We start from the raw sequence: 21017 nt of genomic DNA, 5'->3' as shown, positions 1-21017 counted from the left end.
TGAACTTTTGTGTCACTGGCCTACACACAATACCCCATCATGTAAAATGTTTTACATATTAATAAAAAATGAAAAGCTGAAGTGTCTTGAGTCAATAAGTATTCAAACTCTTTGTTATGGAAAACAAGTTCAGGAGTAAAAATGTTGAGAACAAGTCACATAATAAGTTGCATGGACTAGCTCTGTGTGCAATAATAATTTAACATGATTTTTGAATGACTACCTCATCTCTGTACTCCAGACATATGTAAGGTCCCTCAGTCGAGCAGTGAATTTCAAACACAGATACAATCACAAAGACCAGGGAGGTCTTCCAATGCCTCGCAAAGAAGGGAACCAATTGGTATATGGGTAAAACAATTAAAGCAGACATTAAATATCCCTTTGAACATAGTAAAGTTATTAATTACACTTTGGGTGGTGTATCAATATACCCAGTCACTACAAAAATACAGGCGTCCTCCCTAACTCAGTTTCCAGAGAGGAAGGACACCACTCAGGGATTTCACCATTAGGTGAAAGGTGACCTTAAAACAGTTACAGAGTTTAATGGCTGTGATAGGAGAAACCTGATGATGGATCAACAACATTGATACTCCACAATACTAACATAAATAACAGAGTGAAAAGAAGGACACCTGTACAGAATACAAAATATTCCAAAACATGTATCCTGTTTGCAACAAGGCACTAAAGTAATACTGCAAAAAATATGGCAAAGCAATTAACCTTTTCTCCTGAATACCAAGTGTTATGTTTGGGGCAAAACCAATACAACACATTACTGAGTACCACTCTCCATATTTTCAAGCATAGTGGTTGCTGCATCATGTTATTGTAATCAGCAAGGATAAAAAATAAACAGAATGGAGTTAAGCACATGCAAAAACCCTAGAGGAAAACCTGGTTCAGTCTGCTTTCCACCAGACACTGGGAGATTAATTCACCTTTCCGCACGACAATAACCTAAAACACAAGGCCAAATCTACACTGGAGTTGCTTACCAAGAAGACATTGAATGTTCCTGAGTGGCAGAGTTACAGTTTTGACTTAAAATTCTGCTTGAAAATCCTTGGCAAGGCCTAAAAATGGTTGTCTGGCAATGATCAACAACCAATTTGACAGAGCTTAAAGAATTTTGAAAAGAATAATGGGAAAATGTTGAACAATCAAGGTGCGGAAAGCTCTTAAAGACTTACCCAGAAAGACTCAAAGTGATTCTAACATTTAAATCAAATCAAATCAAATGTTATTTGTCACATACACATGGTTAGCAGATGTTAATGCGAGTGTAGCGAAATGCTTGTGCTTCTAGTTCCGACAATGCAGTAATAACAAGTAATCTAACTAACAATTCCAAAACTACTGTCTTGTACACAGTGTAAGGGGATAAAGAATATGTACATAAGGATATATGAATGAGTGATGGTACAGAGCAGCATAGGCAAGATACAGTAGATGGTATCGAGTACAGTATGTACAAATGAGATGAGTATGTAAACAAAGTGGCATAGTATAAAGTGGCTAGTGATACATGTATTACATAAGGATATCGTCGATGATATAGAGTACAGTATATACGTATGCATATGAGATGAATAATGTAGGGTAAGTAACATTTATATAAGGTAGCATTGTTTAAAGTGGCTAGTGATATATTTACATCATTTCCCATCAATTCCCATTATTAAAGTGGCTGGAGTTGAGTCAGTGTCAGTGTGTTGGCAGCAGCCACTCAGTGTTAGTGGTGGCTGTTTAACAGTCTGATGGCCTTGAGATAGAAGCTGTTTTTCAGTCTCTCGGTCCCAGCTTTGATGCACCTGTACTGACCTCGCCTTCTGGATGATAGCGGGGTGAACAGGCAGTGGCTCGGGTGGTTGATGTCCTTGATGATCTTTATGGCCTTCCTGTGACATCGGGTGGTGTAGGTGTCCTGGAGGGCAGGTAGTTTGCCCCCGGTGATGCGTTTTGCAGACCTCACTACCCTCTGGAGAGCCTTACGGTTGAGGGCGGTGCAGTTGCCATACCAGGCGGTGATACAGCCCGCCAGGATGCTCTCGATTGTGCATCTGTAGAAGTTTGTGAGTGCTTTTGGTGACAAGCCGAATTTCTTCAGCCTCCTGAGGTTGAAGAGGCGCTGCTGCGCCTTCTTCACGATGCTGTCTGTGTGAGTGGACCAATTCAGTTTGTCTGTGATGTGTATGCCGAGGAACTTAAAACTTGCTACCCTCTCCACTACTGTTCCATCGATGTGGATAGGGGGGTGTTCCCTCTGCTGTTTCCTGAAGTCCACAATCATCTCCTTAGTTTTGTTGACGTTGAGTGTGAGGTTATTTTCCTGACACCACACTCCGAGGGCCCTCACCTCCTCCCTGTAGGCCGTCTCGTCGTTGTTGGTAATCAAGCCTACCACTGTTGTGTCGTCCGCAAACTTGATGATTGAGTTGGAGGCGTGCGTGGCCACGCAGTCGTGGGTGAACAGGGAGTACAGGAGAGGGCTCAGAACGCACCCTTGTGGGGCCCCAGTGTTGAGGATCAGCGGGGAGGAGATGTTGTTGCCTACCCTCACCACCTGGGGGCGGCCCGTCAGGAAGTCCAGTACCCAGTTGCACAGGGCGGGGTCGAGACCCAGGGTCTCGAGCTTGATGACGAGCTTGGAGGGTACTATGGTGTTGAATGCCGAGCTGTAGTCGATGAACAGCATTCTCACATAGGTATTCCTCTTGTCCAGATGGGTTAGGGCAGTGTGCAGTGTGGTTGAGATTGCATCGTCTGTGGACCTATTTGGGCGGTAAGCAAATTGGAGTGGGTCTAGGGTGTCAGGTAGGGTGGAGGTGATATGGTCCTTGACTAGTCTCTCAAAGCACTTCATGATGAATATTGACTTTTATTGAAATAATCAAGATATATGACTGTTTTATTTGACATTATATTTTTTTATACAAATGTTAGATTTTTTCTTCCACTTTGACATGACAGAGTACTTTGTGTAGATTGTTTACAAAAAATGACAATTAAATCCATTTTAATTCCACTTTGTAACACAACAAAATGTGGAAAAAGTCAAGGGGTGTGAATACTTTCTGAAGGTACTGTATGCCTCATCCACTTCAAAGAACAGAATATTATATGACAATATCATTTTATACGAATGGAATATGAACAGTATCTTCTAAAGATGTGAATGTATTCATTCCCTTATACTCCTGTGCTCTAAAAGCAATTTTGATGCTGCACTTTGGCTGAAATTATTAGATTTGAAGTTGATTAGAAAACAGAGGGAACGGAGAAGGAGGAAGCGAAGTGTACTAAGCCTGGCGGCACAGCGGTTTGTGAAAGCCAGCTAATGTTTTATTTAAAACCAAGGGGAAAGCTGGAGGTCTAGGGGCAACATAGGAAAACAGCACCAAGTCGAAGGCCAATGATTCTAGTTAAAGGGCTACCTCTACGACATAAGTGGTCTCAAATAAGATCATTAATTCTTCAGATCTGATGTCCAGTACACATTTGCCTGCACTAGCTACCACATTTAACTGTTTTAGTACCTGCAAGAGAATGTCCCTTATATGCACAAAGTTATCTTAAAGACATGCTCTGGTATTTGAGGACTACTAAGTCTTTTTTAAACCACTTTGGGGTGAATGTCTCAATGTGTAGTTCATACATGCATAATCTATGAGCAGAATTAATGTCTTACCTCAATTAGCCAAGACATCCTGTCATGTTGTGTCTTGTCTCTGTCCTTTCCCTTCACCCTGTCTCCCTCTGCTGGTCGTTGTTAGGTTACCTTTTCTCCCCCGCTTTCTCCCAGCTGTTCCTTGTCTCCTCTAACTACCCATTCACCCCGTTTCCCACCTGTTCCCTTTTTCCCTCTGATTAGGTCCCTATATCTCTCTCTGTTTCTGTTCCTGTCCTTGTCGGATTCTTGTTTGTGTTTCATGCCTGAGCCAGACTATCGTCATGTTTGCTGTAACCTTGTCCTGTCCTGTCGGAATCTGCCGGTCTATCTGAGCCTACCTATGTTTGGTTATTAAAGAAGCTCTGTTTAAGTTAGTTCGCTTTTGGGTCCTCATTCACTCACCATAACAGAAGAATCCGACCAAGAATGGACCCAGCGACTTCGGATCCTCTCCACTCAGCCGTCGGAATCCAGGGAGCGATGCTAGGCAGACACGAGCAGGAAGTGTCTGCTGCTCGACATGCCGTTGAGACCCTGGCCACCCAAGTCTCCAACCTCACAGAACAGGTTCACCATCTCCGCCTCGATCCACCGGCCACTTCCAGGGCTTTCGAATCTCCGGAGCCCAGAATCAATAACCCGCCGTGTTACTCTGGGGAGCCCACTGAATGCCGCTCGTTCCTCACCCAGTGTGATATTGTGTTTTCTCTCCAGCCCAACACTTACTCCAGGAGCACTGCTCGTGTCGCCTACGTCATATCTCTCCTTATTGGACGGGCTCGTGAGTGGGGCACGGCAATCTGGGAGGCAAGGGCTGAGTGTACTAACCAGTATCAGGACTTTAAGGAGGAGATGATACGGGTTTTTGATCGATCTGTTTTTGGGGAGGAGGCTTCCAGGGCCCTGTCTTCCCTATGTCAAGGTAATCGATCCATAACAGACTACTCTATTGAGTTTCGCACTCTTGCTGCCTCCAGTGGCTGGAACGAGCCGGCTTTGCTCGCTCGTTTTCTGGAGGGTCTCCGCGCAGAGGTAAAGGATGAGATTCTCTCCCGGGAGGTCCCTTCCAGCGTGGATTCCCTGATTGAACTCGCTATTCGCATTGAGCGACGGGTTGATCTGCGTCACCGAGCTCGTGGAAAGGAGCTCGCGTTCTCCGTTGCCCCCCTCTCCGCATCACTACCATCTTCCTCTGCCGGCTCGGGAGCTGAGCCTATGCAGCTGGGAGGTATCCGCATCTCGACTAAGGAGAGGGAACGGAGAATCACCAACCGCCTCTGTCTCTATTGCGGTTCTGCTGGTCATTTTGTCACTTCATGTCCAGTAAAAGCCAGAGCTCATCAGTAAGCGGAGGGCTACTGGTGAGCGCTACTACTCCTGTCTCTCCTTCAAGATCCTGCACTACCTTGTCGGTCCATCTACGCTGGACCGGTTCGTCAGCTTCCTGCAGTGCCTTAATAGACTCTGGGGCGGAGGGCTGTTTTATGGACGAGACCTGGGCTCGGGAACATGACATTCCTCTCAGACAGTTAAGGGAGTCCACGGCCTTGTTCGCCCTGGATGGTAGTCCTCTCCCCAGGATTCAGCGTGAGACGCTACCTTTAACCCTCACTGTTTCTGGTAATCATAGCGAAACCATTTCTTTTTTGATTTTTCGTTCACCTTTTACACCTGTTGTTTTGGGCCATCCCTGGCTAGTTTGTCATAATCCTTCCATTAATTGGTCTAGTAATTCTATCCTCTCCTGGAACGTCTCTTGTCATGTGAAATGTTTAATGTCTGCTATCCCTCCTGTTTCCTCTGTCTCTTCTTCACAGGAGGAGCCTGGTGATTTGACAGGGGTGCCGGAGGAATATCACGATCTGCGCACGGTGTTCAGTCGGTCCAGGGCCACCTCTCTTCCTCCACACCGGTCGTATGATTGTAGTATTGATCTCCTTCCGGGAACCACTCCCCCCCGGGGTAGACTATACTCTCTGTCGGCTCCCGAACGTAAGGCTCTCGAGGATTATTTGTCTGTAGCTCTTGACGCCGGTACCATAGTCCCCTCCTCCTCTCCCGCCGGAGCGGGGTTTTTTTTTGTCAAGAAGAAGGACGGGTCTCTGCGCCCCTGCATAGATTATCGAGGGCTGAATGACATAACAGTTAAGAATCGTTATCCGCTTCCTCTTATGTCTTCAGCCTTCGAGATCCTGCAGGGAGCCAGGTTTTTCACTAAGTTGGACCTTCGTAACGCTTACCATCTCGTGCGCATCAGGGAGGGGGACGAGTGGAAGACGGCGTTTAACACTCCGTTAGGGCACTTTGAATACCGGGTTCTTCCTTTCGGCCTCGCTAACGCTCCAGCTGTCTTTCAGGCATTAGTCAATGATGTCCTGAGAGACATGCTGAACATCTTTGTTTTCGTTTACCTTGACGATATCCTGATTTTTTCACCGTCACTCCAGATTCATGTTCAGCACGTTCGACGTGTCCTCCAGCGCCTTTTAGAGAATTGTCTTTTTGTGAAGGCTGAGAAGTGCACTTTTCATGCCTCCTCCGTCACATTTCTCGGTTCTGTTATTTCCGCTGAAGGCATTAAGATGGATCCCGCTAAAGTCCAAGCTGTCATTGATTGGCCCGTCCCTAAGTCACGCGTCGAGCTGCAGCGCTTTCTCGGCTTCGCGAACTTCTATCGTCGTTTCATCCGTAATTTCGGTCAGGTGGCCGCTCCTCTCACAGCCCTTACTTCTGTCAAGACGTGCTTTAAGTGGTCCGTTTCCGCCCAGGGAGCTTTTGATCTCCTCAAGAATCGTTTTACATCCGCTCCTATCCTTGTTACACCTGACGTCTCTAGACAGTTCGTTGTCGAGGTTGACGCGTCAGAGGTGGGCGTGGGAGCCATTCTTTCTCAGCGCTCCCTCTCTGACGACAAGGTCCACCCATGCGCGTATTTTTCTCATCGCCTGTCGCCGTCGGAACGTAACTATGATGTGGGTAACCGCGAACTGCTCGCCATCCGGTTAGCCCTAGGCGAATGGCGACAGTGGTTGGAGGGGGCGACCGTTCCTTTTGTCGTTTGGACTGACCATAGGAACCTTGAGTACATCCGTTCTGCCAAACGACTTAATGCGCGTCAGGCGCGTTGGGCGCTGTTTTTCGCTCGTTTCGAGTTCGTGATTTCTTATCGTCCGGGCTCTAAGAACACCAAGCCTGATGCTTTGTCTCGTCTCTTCAGTTCTTCAGTAGCCTCCACTGACCCCGAGGGGATTCTCCCTGAGGGGCGTGTTGTCGGGTTGACTGTCTGGGGAATTGAGAGGCAGGTAAAACAAGCGCTCACTCACACTCCGTCGCCGCGCGCTTGTCCTAGGAACCTTCTTTTCGTTCCCGTTCCTACTCGTCTGGCCGTTCTTCAGTGGGCTCACTCTGCCAAGTTAGCCGGCCACCCTGGCGTTCGGGGTACGCTTGCTTCCATTCGCCAGCGTTTTTGGTGGCCCACCCGGGAGCATGACACGCGTCGTTTCGTGGCTGCTTGTTCGGTCTGCGCGCAGACTAAGTCCGGTAACTCTCCTCCTGCCGGCCATCTCAGGCCGCTTCCTATTCCCTCTCGACCGTGGTCTCACATCGCCTTAGATTTTGTCACCGGACTGCCTTCGTCAGCGGGGAAGACTGTTATTCTTACGGTTGTCGATAGGTTCTCTAAGGCGGCCCATTTCATTCCCCTTGCTAAGCTTCCTTCTGCTAAAGAGACGGCACAAATCATCATCGAGAATGTTTTCAGAATTCATGGCCTTCCGTCAGACGTCGTTTCGGACAGAGGTCCGCAATTCACGTCTCAATTTTGGAGGGAGTTTTGCCGTTTGATTGGGGCTTCCGTCAGTCTCTCTTCCGGCTTTCACCCCCAGTCTAACGGTCAAGCAGAACGGGCCAATCAGACTATTGGTCGCATCTTACGCAGTCTTTCTTTTCGCAACCCTGCGTCTTGGTCAGAACAGCTCCCCTGGGCAGAATACGCCCACAACTCGCTTCCTTCGTCTGCGACCGGGCTATCTCCTTTTCAGAGTAGCCTCGGGTACCAGCCTCCGCTGTTCTCATCTCAGTTCGCCGAGTCCAGCGTCCCCTCCGCTCAGGCTTTTGTCCAACGTTGCGAGCGCACCTGGAAGAGGGTCAGGTCTGCACTTTGCCGTTATAGGACGCAGACTGTGAGGGCTGCTAATAAGCGTAGAACTAAGAGTCCTAGATATTGTCGCGGTCAGAGAGTTTGGCTCTCCACTCAGAACCTTCCCCTTAAGACGGCTTCTCGCAAGTTGACCCCGCGGTTCATTGGTCCGTTCCGTATTTCTCGGGTCATTAATCCTGTCGCAGTTCGACTTCTTCTTCCGCGATACCTTCGTCGCGTCCACCCGGTCTTCCATGTCTCCTGTATTAAGCCCGTTCTTCGCGCCCCCGCTCGTCTTCCCCCCCCCCCCCCCCCCATCCTTGTCGAGGGCGCACCCATCTACAGGGTCCGCAGGATTTTGGACATGCGTCCTCGGGGCCGTGGTCACCAGTACCTTGTCGATTGGGAGGGGTACGGTCCTGAGGAGAGGAGTTGGGTTCCCTCTCGGGACGTGCTGGACCGTGCGCTGATCGAGGATTTCCTCCGTTGCCGCCAGGTTTCCTCCTCGAGTGCGCCAGGAGGCGCTCGGTGAGTGGGGGGGTACTGTCATGTTGTGTCTTGTCTCTGTCCTTTCCCTTCACCCTGTCTCCCTCTGCTGGTCGTTGTTAGGTTACCTTTTCTCCCCCGCTTTCTCCCAGCTGTTCCTTGTCTCCTCTAACTACCCATTCACCCCGTTTCCCACCTGTTCCCTTTTTCCCTCTGATTAGGTCCCTATATCTCTCTCTGTTTCTGTTCCTGTCCTTGTCGGATTCTTGTTTGTGTTTCATGCCTGAGCCAGACTATCGTCATGTTTGCTGTAACCTTGTCCTGTCCTGTCGGAATCTGCCGGTCTATCTGAGCCTACCTATGTTTGGTTATTAAAGAAGCTCTGTTTAAGTTAGTTCGCTTTTGGGTCCTCATTCACTCACCATAACACATCCCTAGTTTGAAAGCAACTGTTTTCTGGAACAGGTGCTGCACCATTTCCCCTACATTTCCCCCTACATGGGCCAGCCGCCTAGCAATTCAAGTTCCAGCCAAGAATCACACACGACAGAGGGAGAGAGAGAGCAATGACTTGGTGCACATTATCTGAACATATGTGATGTAGTACGCAATTTTATGAGACCACTTTTGGCTTGTGGGCGCTACTTTCAGAACTACTGGCTAAAAAGTATATAAAAGTACTGTAGAATCTGTTTAATGTGAACTGGATAGCTAATTTAATTTAACCCTTACTTTACCAGTTAAGTTGACTGAGAAAACATTCATATTTACAGCAACGACCTGGGGAATAGTTCCAGGGGAGAGGAGGGGGGATGAATGAGCCAATTGGAAGCTGGGGATGATTAGGTGGCCATGATGATATGAGGGACAGATGGGGAATTTAGCCAGGACACCGGAGTTAACACCCCTACTCTTATGACAATTGTCATGGGATCTTTAGTGACCACAGAGAGTCAGAACAACCATCTAATGTGGGACACCCTCTGTCCCCAATCACTGCCCAGGGGCATTGGGATATTTCTTTAGACCAGAGGAAAGTGTACTTCCTACTGGCTCTCCAACACCACTTCCAGCAGCATCTGGTATCCCATCCAGGGGCCGACCAGGACCATCCTTGCTTAGCTTCAGAGGAAAGTCAGCAGTGGGATGCAGGGTGGTATGATGCTGGCCCGACTCAATAGCCAGAATCATTGAGTGTTTATTTTTAACTTGTGTTCAGACTATAACTGGGTTAAAACCAAGCCAATTACTGCTGTGAGAGACGGTTAAGAGGAGGGAGCGACTGTTTTCTCAGCCAAATTAGCTCGCTCCACATTCAGATGGGAATAATTTGGACCACCCATAACAGAGATTTCACTGATGTGCTTTATTCATCCTCCTCTCTCTCTCTCCCCATCTCTCCCGCTTTCTCTCTCTCTATCCATCTCTCTCCGTCCCTCCTCACATAGCATCAAATGGAACCAGACAGAGGGACAGATTAATCGAGCAGCACACCATTTGTCACCATCCAGAATCCTCAGACAATCCCTAACAGGGCTGTAGGCTTTCTGAAATCAGCTTGTTGTGAAGAAACACGTCTTTGAATATGAAGCAGCTTTGCTATTATACAGTGCTCTCTCAGCAGGCAGGCAGAACAGTAATACACCGTATTTAACCTTCGAGGACATTGACTACTGTAGATAGAGCAGGCACAATAATTAAAACACATTCAGGCATCAGGCATCACACAATCCCACAGAGATATGATTATATACACTGAACAAAAATATAAATGCAACATGTAAAGTGTTGGTCCCATGTTTCATGAACTAAAATAAAAGATTCCTTAGTTCTCCAAAATGTTGTGCACAGATCTGGTTACATCCCAGTTAGTGAGCATTTCTCCTTTGCCAAGATAATCCATCCACCTGACAAGTGTGGCATATCAAGAAGCTGATTAAACAGCATGATCATTAAACAGATGCACCTTGTTCTGGGAAAGCAGTTTGCTGATGTCAATGTTGTGAACAGAGTGCCCAATGGTGGCGGTGGGGTTATGGTATGGGCAGGAATAAGCTACGGACAAAGAACACAATTGCGTTTTTTCAATGGCAATTTGAATGCACAGAGATACCGTGACGAGATCCTGAGGCCCTTTGTCGTGCCATTCATCCGCCGCCATCACCTCATGTTTCAGCATGATAATGCACAGCCCATGTCACAAGGATCTGTATACAATTCCTGGAAGCTGAAAATGTCCCAGTTCTTCCATGGCATGCATACTCAGCAGACATGTTAGCCATTGAGCATGTTTGGGATGCTCTGGATCGATGTGTACAACAGCGTGTTCCAGTTCCTGCCAATATCCAACAACTTGGCAAAGCCATTGAAGAGGAGTGGATCAACATTCCCATAAGCTTTATGTGAAGAAGATGTGTCGTGCTGCATGAGGCAAATGGTCACACCAGATACTGACTGGTTTTGTGATCCACACCCCTACCTTTTTTTTGTAAAGATATCTGTGACTAACAGATGCATATCTGTATTCCCAGTCATGTGAAATCCATAGATTAGGGCCTAAAAAAATATTTCAATTGACTGATTTCCTTATATGAACCGTAACAGAGTAAAATCTTTGAAATTGTTGCATTTATATTTTTGTTCAGTATAAAACATGCCATTTAGCAGACACTTTTTTCCAAAGCGACTTACAGTTATGCGTGCATACAGTTCATATACAGGTGGTCCCTGGAACTGAAAGCCACTATCCTGGCATTGCAAGTGCCGTGCTCTACCAACTGAGCTACAGAGGACCACTACTACTAACAACCACAAATTGCCTACCGTTTAACCGTCTAACAGATGAGACATTGCCTCATTTACACGTAATTGTCAAGTGTCATTCTGTTAACAAACCTCCAAACGAGCTTCAATGCCATATAACACTCCTTCCATGGCCTCCAACTGCTCTTAAATTCTAGTAAAACTAAATGCATGCTCTTCACTGCCCGCACCTGCCCGCCCGAATAGCATCACTACTCTGGACGGTTCTGACTTAGAATATGTGGACAACTATAAATACCTAGGTGTCTGGGTAGACTGTAAACTCTCCCTCCAGACTCACATTAAGCATCTCCAATCCAAAATGAAATCTAGAATCGTCTTCCTATTTCGTAACAAAGTCTCCTTCACTCATGCTGCCAAACATACCCTCGTAAAACTGACTATCCTACCGATCCTTGACTTCGGCGATATCATTTGCAAAATAGCCTCCAACACTCTACTCAGCAAATTGGATGCAGTCCATCACAGTGCCATCCGTTTTGTCACCAAAGCCCCATATACTACCCACCACTGCGACCTGTATGCTCTTGTTGGCTGGTCCTCACTACATATTCGTCGCAAAACCCACTGGCTCCAGGTCATCTATAAGTCTTTGCTAGGTAAAACGCCACCTTATCTCAGTTCACTGGGCACCATATCAACACCCACACATAGCATGCGCTCCAGCAGGTACAGTGCCTTGCAAAAGTTTTCGGCCCCCTTGAACTTTGCGACCTTTTGCCACATTTCAGGCTTCAAACATAAAGATATAAAACTGTATTTTTTTGTGAAGAATCAACAACAAGTGGGACACAATCATGAAGTGGAACAACATTTATTGGATATTTCAAACTTTTTTAACAAATCAAAAACTGAAAAATTGGGTGTGCAAAATTATTCAGCCCCCTTAAGTTAATACTTTGTAGCGCCACCTTTTGCTGCGATTACAGCTGTAAGTCGCTTGGGGTATGTCTCTATCAGTTTTGCACATCGAGAGACTGACATTTTTTCCCATTCCTCCTTGCAAAACAGCTCGAGCTCAGTGAGGTTGGATGGAGAGCATTTGTGAACAGCAGTTTTCAGTTCTTTCCACAGATTCTCGATTGGATTCAGGTCTGGACTTTGACTTGGCCATTCTAACACCTGGATATGTTTATTTTTGAACCATTCCATTGTAGATTTTGCTTTATGTTTTGGAACATTGTCTTGTTGGAAGACAAATCTCCGTCCCAGTCTCAGGTCTTTTGCAGACTCCATCAGGTTTTCTTCCAGAATGGTCCTGTATTTGGCTCCATCCATCTTCCCATCAATTTTCACCATCTTCCCTGTCCCTGCTGAAGAAAAGCAGGCCCAAACCATGATGCTGCCACCACCATGTTTGACAGTGGGGATGGTGTGTTCAGGGTGATGAGCTGTGCTGCTTTTACGCCAAACATAACGTTTTGCATTGTTGCCAAAAAGTTCCATTTTGGTTTCATCTGACCAGAGCACCTTCTTCCACATGTTTGGTGTGTCTCCCAGGTGGCTTGTGGCAAACTTTAAACAACACTTTTTATGGATCTCTTTAAGAAATGGCTTTCTTCTTGCCACTCTTCCATAAAGGCCAGATTTGTGCAATATACAACCTATGGACAGAGTCTCCCACCTCAGCTGTAGATCTCTGCAGTTCATCCAGAGTGATCATGGGCCTCTTGGCTGCATCTCTGATCAGTCTTCTCCTTGTATGAGCTGAAAGTTTAGAGGGACGGCCAGGTCTTGGTAGATTTGCAGTGGTCTGATACTCCTTCCATTTCAATATTATCGCTTGCACAGTGCTCCTTGGGATGTTTAAAGCTTGGGAAATCTTTTTGTATCCAAATCCGGCTTTAAACTTCTTCACAACAGTATCTCGGACCTGCCTGGTGTGTTCCTTGTTCTTCATGATGCTCTCTGCGCTTTTGACGGACCTCTGAGACTATCACAGTGCAGGTGCATTTATACGGAGACTTGATTACACACAGGTGGATTGTATTTATCATCATTAGTCATTTAGGTCAACATTGGATCATTCAGAGATCCTCACTGAACTTCTGGAGAGAGTTTGCTGCACTGAAAGTAAAGGGGCTGAATAATTTTGCACGCCCAATTTTTCAGTTTTTGATTTGTTAAAAAGGTTTGAAATATCCAATAAATGTCGTTCCACTTCATGATTGTGTCCCACTTGTTGTTGATTCTTCACAAAAAAATACAGTTTTATATCTTTATGTTTGAAGCCTGAAATGTGGCAAAAGGTCGCAAAGTTCAAGGGGGCCGAATACTTTCGCAAGGCACTGTATATTTCACTGGTCATCCCCAAAGCCAACACCCCCTTTGGCCGCCTTTCCTTCCAGTTTTCTGCTGCCAATGACTGGAACGAATTGCAAAAATCACTGAAGTTGGAGACTTATATCTCCCTCACTAACTTTAGGCATCAGCTGTCAGAGCAGCTTACCGATCGCTTCAGCTGTACACAGCTCATCTGTAAATATCCCACGCACCTCCCTACCTCATCCCCATAGTTGTTTTTGTTTTTATGCTCTTTTGCACACCAGTATTTCTACTTGCACATCCTCATCTGCACATCTATCACTACAGTGTTAATTGCTAAATTGTAATTACTTCGCCACTATTGGCCTATTTATTGCCTTACCTCCTTACTTCATTTGCACACACTGTATACAGATTCTTCTATTGTGTTATTGACTGTTTGTTTATCCAATGTGTAACGCTGTGTTGTTGTTTTTGTCGCACTGCTTTGCTTTATCTTGACCAGGTCGCAGTTATAAATGAGAACTTTTTCTCAACTGGCCTACCTGGTTAAATGAAATAAAGGTGAAATAAAAATAAAAAATAAAATAAAACAAACGCCACTATTCTGGAAGGTGCAACATTAGAATATACATTAAGTTTATTCCACTGTAGATACTCATTACCATGTGGACAATCAAGCTATTTGGATAGATCTGAATTTCCTATTAGAGTGAAGGGCCTTGCTCAAGGGCACATCGTCTGCTGTCCCCACTTACTTCAAGATGTCCACAATTGTTCCTGTACACAAGAAAGCAAAGGTAACTGAACTAAATGACCATCGCTCCGTAGCACTCACTTCTGTCATCATTAAGTGCTGCTGACCTATATACATAGACATGGAATCCCTGGTCACTTTAATAATGGCACACTATTTGCTTTAATAATGTTTACATAATGCTTTACTAATTTCATATGTATATACTGTATTCTATTCTGAAGTATTTTAGTCCATGCAACTCCGACATTGATCATCCTGATATTTATATATTACTTTTATTTTATCTTTATTTAACTAGGCAAGGCAGGCTACCCTTCCTGCCGCCCCACTTAATACCAATCTTTTACTTTTAGATTTGTGTGTATTGTTGGGAATTTTTAGACACTACTGCACTGTTGGAGCTAGGTACACAAGCATTTCGCAACACCCACAACATCTGCTAAATATGTGTATGTGACCAATACAATTTGATTTGATTTGATTTTGTCTTCTCCAAACCTCCAACGCTTTATATTCTATTTTTCTGTTGAGTTGACAGACAGTTATGACTGAGACAGTTTAAAGATGCTCCACTTTGTGCAACTACTTCGTACAATCAAAAGCTGGTTTATGAAAGGAAACAAAATGTTGATTCTGAGCCACAGCTGTTCGCAGCTAGCAACAGTAAGCTGTACTTTGAGTCACGCAAGGCCGTTTAAGGCACTGCAACTGTAATATAAAACACTGAGGTGAGAGACAGTTACACCTGAAAGAGGACAAAAGACATCCTCCTGGGATGAAAGCTTGAAAAGGTTACATGATGACACTGCTGCCTTTCACAGAGACATTTAAAAGTCAAACCTGCCAAGTGAATGCACCACACCATAAAGACAATCCTGGCCCCTTTTCATGGTGTCAAAGGTCACAGGAAAGTTCAAGGGACCTAGAGTGACTTGTAACAGCAAGTTGGAATGGAATTCCCTAGTGTGCTTTGAACCTGAAGAGACAATCTCTCTCTCATTTATCTCTTGAATCTAAACACCAAAAGACACCAAACGGAATGAGTCATCATGAAGTTAACTTTTTGACATGACGCAACTAGCAATGAATGGCAGCACTGCAAGAGTATCTTCCCAAATTGTTCATAGGCCTGCATTCTTTTTTCACAGTGCATTGTAAAGGCTTCAAAATAATTATGTTCTACAATATTTATGAACAAGAGTTAGATTTGGTCTTCTGTTCTGTCTGATTGCAAAGTTACCTTTCTGTTGTTTTGTACAGTAGTGCCAATGGGCCAGAGATTTAGTGGCAGGTTGGTTTTGCTTACAAATGCTTCAAAAACCTATCCACGTTTTTTTCCCCCTCTCATTCTTCCTTCTGATCTTTTTATTGTTGGACTGAGTTATAATTGAGTGTAACAAACATACTGACAACAAAATATTACAGTATAGCCTGTTTTGCAATAAAAATATTCTGTCACACTTTACCATGAGCACCAAGTTAAAAACCTAATAGCAATGGTCATCAAGAAACATCTGGAACCACAGTCACTCAGGGACATTCACTTAACAATATAAAACAGCTGAAGGACACCAGGGTACACTAAACAATACAGCACCATTGAAGGACAGCATTGAATGGTATGTACTCACTGAAGGCTGCTACTGCCAGGATGAGTGTCACCACGATGGAGATCCAAGATACCCACAATGCCTTCTTCCTGTAGTTTTGAGCCTCATGGGGCTTTAGTCGCATGCTGCTTTCCAGCAGGCCTGTAGAGAGGTGAGAAACTGGTGGTTAATGGCAGCACCCATGCACGTCAAACCAAAGGCAGGAGAAGAATACACTACAACAAGAGCTAATTAACACTGCTTCAAACCACAATTGAGTAGTTCTCCCTCTCCTCCTTTCCCAGCTAGCAAAGAAGCACTGGGCCAGTGAATATGTAATTTGCTGGGTGTTGTAGGGAGGTAAAGGATGCATGACTCACTGAGAGCAAGGTACAACACAGCTACATTTAATTAGCTTGACTAAATTGTTTCTCAGGACACGGCAGGGCTCAATAACTTGTTGCTCTTTTTGATAAAGGATGAATTAAGTTAGCTGTTGCGAAGTTAAATATAGTGTGCTGACAAGTTGTGGTGTGATCATGGACCCATGAAGACAGACTCCTGAGAAGAAAAGGCACAGAGAGAGAGAATTACTAGATATTGGGATTGTGAATCTGGCATGGCTTCCTTCTCCATTGTCATGTGGCTTCGTGTGAATGAGCACTAAAGACTTAACATTTTATACACACTGACTGACAGGAGATTGCAAAGTCATGTAGTGACATTAAAAGGGTGGAAAACAACATGGGAACCCCTCCTCTCATTTTATTCTGATCCTAACAGTCCCATGCTAGAGAACAAGGGCACTCTCTCTGAGAAATTGCCTGGGAGGACAATAGTGATAGAATATTCACAGAATATTCACAGCTCTTCTCCCAGTCCCTTCATTCATTGATTTGTATTCAGTGGGTGGCAGGAATAATGGCGCCGGAGGAGATGGCTGCCGTTTTACGGATTTATTGTGTGTGTTTTTTAGCGTAATTTGTAACTTATTTTGTACATAATGTTTCTGCCTCCGTCTCTTATGACCGAAAAGCGCTTCTAGATGTCAGGACAGAGATTACTCACCCCGTACTGGAATAAGATTTTTTTTCTTTAACGAGTTGGACGTAAAGGATTTACTTCAGACACCCGACAAGACCCTCATCCCCATCATTCGCAGGAGTAAGAGATGGAGATATCGGGGATGTAGGTCTGGGTGCCTTGTAAGGAACCGACGGCGAGTGTGTAATCTGCCTTTACCATCGGTCCTATTAGCCAAAGTACAATGATTGGATAATAAAACAGATGAACTACGAACACGTATATCCTACCAACTGAATATTTAAAAACTGTAATATCTTATGTTTCACCGAGTCATGGCTGAACGACAACATGAATAACATACAGCTGGCGGGTTTCAAGCTTTTTCGGCAGGATAGAACAGCTGCCTCTGGTAAGACAAGGGGGTAAGACAAGGGGTGGCGGTCTGTATATATTTGTAAACAACAGATGGTGCACGAAATCCAAGGGAGTCTCGAGGTTTTGCTAGCCTGAGGTACAGTAGACCACACTATTTACCAATCTATATTCTTCCTAGCTGTCTATTTACCACCACAAACTGATTATGGCACTAGGACCACATTAAATGAGCTGTATACTGCCATAAGAAAACAGGAAAACGCTCACCCAGAGGTGGCACTCCTAGTGGCCAGGGACATTAATACAGTTCTACCTCATTTCTACCAGCATGTTAAATGTGCAACCAGAGGGAAGAAACCTCAAGACCACCTTTACACCACACACAGAGATGCGTACAAAGCTCTCCCTCACCCTCCATTTGGCAAATCTGACCATAATTCTATCCTCCTGATTCCTACTTACAAGCAAAAACGAAAACAGGAAGCACCAGTGACTCGGTCAATAAAAAAGTGGTCAGATGCTAAGCTATAGGACTATTTTTCTAGCACAGCCTGGAATAAGTTCCAGGATTCTTCCGATGGCATTGAGGAGTACACCACATCAGTCACTGGCTTTTTCAATAAGTGCATCAATTACGTCGTCCCCACAGTGACTGTACGTACATACTCCAAACAGAAGCCATGGATTACAGGCAACATCCGCACTGTGCTAAAGGATAGAGCTGACACGTTCAAGGAGCGGGACTCTAAACCGGAAGCTTATAAGAAATCCCGCTATGACCTCCGACGAACCATCAAACAGGCAAAGCGTCAATACAGGACTATTATTGAATCGTACTACACCGGCTCCGACGCTTGTCGGATGTGACAGGGCCTGCACACTATTACAGACTACAAAGGAAACACAGCCGCGAGCTGCCCAGTGACACAAGACTACCAGACAAGCTAAATTACTTCTATGCTCGCCTCGAGGAAAGTAACACTGAAACATACATGAGAGCCTCAGCTGTTCCGGACGACTGTGTGATCACGCTCTCCGCAGTCGATGTGAGTAAGACCTTTAAACAGGTCAACATTCACAAGGCCAGATTACCAGGAGGTACTTGCGCTGACCAACTGGCAAGTGTCTTCACTGACATTTTCAACCTCTCCCTGACCGAGTCTGTAATACCAACATGTTTCAAGCAGACCACCATAGTCCCTTTGCCCAAGAACACTAAGGTAACCTGCCTAAATGACTACCGACCCGTAGCACTCACGTCTGTAGCCGTGAGTGCTTTGTGCTTTGAAAGGCTGGTCATGGCTCACAGCAACACCATCCCAGAAACCCTAGTCCCACTCCAAATTGCATACTGCCCCAACAGATTCACAGATGATGCAATCCCTATTGCACTCCACAGTGCCTTTTCCCACCTGAACAAAAGAAACACCTATGTGAGAACGCTATTCATTGACTACAGCTCAACACCACATTGCCCTCAAAGCTCATAAATAAGCTATGGACCCTGGGACTAAACACCTCCCTCTGCAACTGGATCCTGGACTTCCTGAGGGACTGCCCTCAGGTGGTAAGGGTAGTTAACAACACATCCACCATGCTGATCCTCAACACGTGGGCCCCTCATGGGTGCGTGATCAGTCCCCTCCTGTACTCCCTGTTCACTCATGACTACATGGCCAGGCACGACTCCCAACGCCATCATTAAGTTTGCCGATGACACAACAGTGGTAGGCCTGATCCCTGACAACGATGAGACAGCCTATATGGAAGAGGTCAGAGACCTGGCAGTGTGGTGCCAGGAAAACAACCTCTCCCTCAATGTGATGAAGACAAAGGAGATGATTGTGGACTACAGGAAAAGGAGGACCAAGCACGCCCCCATTCTCATCGACAGGGCTGTAGTGGAGCAGGTTGAGGGCTTCAAGTTCCTTAGTGTCTACATCACCAACAAACTATCATGGTCCAAACACACCAAGACAGTTGTGAAGACGGCACGACAAAGCCTATTCCCCCTCAGGAGACTGAAAAGATTTGGCATGGGTCCTCAGATCCTCAAAAAGTTCTACTGCTGCACCATCAAGAGCATCCTGACTGGTTGCATCACTGTCTGGTATGGCAACTGCTCGGCCTCCAACCGCAAGGCACTACAGAGGGTAGTGCATATGTCCCACTGGGGCCAAGCTTCCTGCCATCCAGGATCTCTATACCAGGTGATGTCAGAGAAAGGCCCTAAAAATTGTCAAAGACTCCAGCCACCCTAGTCCTAGACTGTTTTCGCTGCTACCGCACGGCAAGCGGTACTGGATTGCCAAGTCTAGGTCCAAAAGGCTTCTTAACAGCTTCTACCCTCAAGCCATAAGACTCCTGAACAGCTAATCAAATGGCTATCCAGACTATTTGCATTGCCCCCCCCCTCTTTTACGCCGCTGCTACACTCTGTTTATTATCCACGCATAGTCACCTTAACTCTACCTAACTGTACATATTACCTCAATTACCTCGACTAACACATTGCCTCTGCACCTTGAGTCTGTACCGGTACTGCCTGTATATAGCCTCGCTATTGTTATTTTACTGCTACTCTTGAATTATTTGTTACTTTTATTTATTTAATTTGTATCTATTGTTTAGTTAACACTTATTTTCTTCAAACTGCATTGTTTGTTAAGGGCTTGTAAGTAACCATTTCACTGTAATGTCTACAGCTGTTGTATTCGGTGCATGTGACAAATATGATTTGACTTGATTTGATTTGAATGTCATCAGGACCCAACAGATCTTATCACTTGTCGAGCACTGACTTGCAATCAGCTGTGTGTGTGTGTGTTTAGTGAGTGAGAGAGCAACAGGGAAGGTTGCAGCCTCGTTCAACTCACATGATCCACATCTAGGATCAGCAGTGGAAGCATGTGCCCAACAAACCCCTCTGTAGACACATGCACGCACAAGCACGTACAAACACACACACACTACATTTGCCGTCATGATGATAAACAGCATACATTGGATGATTCACACTTTCCCTTTCCCAGAACTACGGAGGGTAAAGATCACTGTATACGTAGTGGCTAGTGTTAAATTCATCCCAGAGAAATACATAGATTTTCCATCCATGTTGGTTTTGTGGATTAAATAGATTCAGAATGTTCAACATACTCATATTGGCAGTAATTCCAATGTTTTCCCTCTAATGAATAGGTCATTAGATTCCCATGACACTCTAGGCTATGATTATAATCTCTCATAGAATGTTAATAAATTATATGAATAAAACCCATGGAACCTTCCCTTTCAAAAGGTAGATCCAACAGAATGTCAATTCACTCTGACATTCCACTCCTCCCCACAGTCTCCCATATTACCAGCTGTCAATTAAAAACACTCATAAATGATTCAACGCACTGAATTGATTGGTTGGGGTGATTCCAAGTAACATATGATGGGGGTCTGAAGACTCTGAAACCTCAGCTTCAATCTATGAGGAGCAGAAAGGCACAGTTGAAGACACACAGACACATGTTACATCTAACATGTACACTACCATTCAAAAGTTTGGGGTCACTTAGAAATGTCCATGTTTTTGAAAGAAAAGCACATTTTTTGTGCATTAAAATAACATCAAATTGATCCGAAATACAGTGTAGACATTGTTAATGTTATAAATAACTATTGTAGCTGGAAACAGCATATTTTTTATGGAATATCTATATAGGAGTACAGAGGCCCATTATCAGCAACCATCACTCCTTTGTTCCAATGGCATGTTATGTTAGCTAATCCAAGAAATAATTTTAAAAGGCTAACTGATCATTAGAAAACCCTTTTGCAATTATGTTAGCACAGCTGAAAACTGTTGTACTGATTAAAGAAACAATA

The 21017-nt window shown here is 45.1% G+C and overlaps 1 protein-coding gene across 3 annotated transcripts in view; it reads right to left on the bottom strand.

Annotated features, from left to right (window-relative positions):
• The window catches only part of LOC139399914 (transmembrane protein 163a), a 96422-nt gene that overhangs the window by 55882 nt on the left and 19523 nt on the right, over positions 1–21017 (bottom strand). For all 3 annotated transcript variants that reach the window (XM_071145043.1, XM_071145051.1, XM_071145058.1), the window contains exon 2: positions 15783–15902. In XM_071145043.1, coding sequence (XP_071001144.1) covers positions 15783–15902 — 120 coding nt within the window. The remainder of the gene's footprint in view (positions 1–15782; positions 15903–21017) is intronic.

This window comes from Oncorhynchus clarkii, chromosome 3 (genome assembly GCF_045791955.1).
Source record: "Oncorhynchus clarkii lewisi isolate Uvic-CL-2024 chromosome 3, UVic_Ocla_1.0, whole genome shotgun sequence".
Lineage (NCBI taxonomy): Eukaryota > Metazoa > Chordata > Actinopteri > Salmoniformes > Salmonidae > Oncorhynchus > Oncorhynchus clarkii.
The sequence above is the reverse complement of the archived record's forward strand: the minus strand, read 5'-3'. Positions and strand labels throughout refer to the sequence as shown.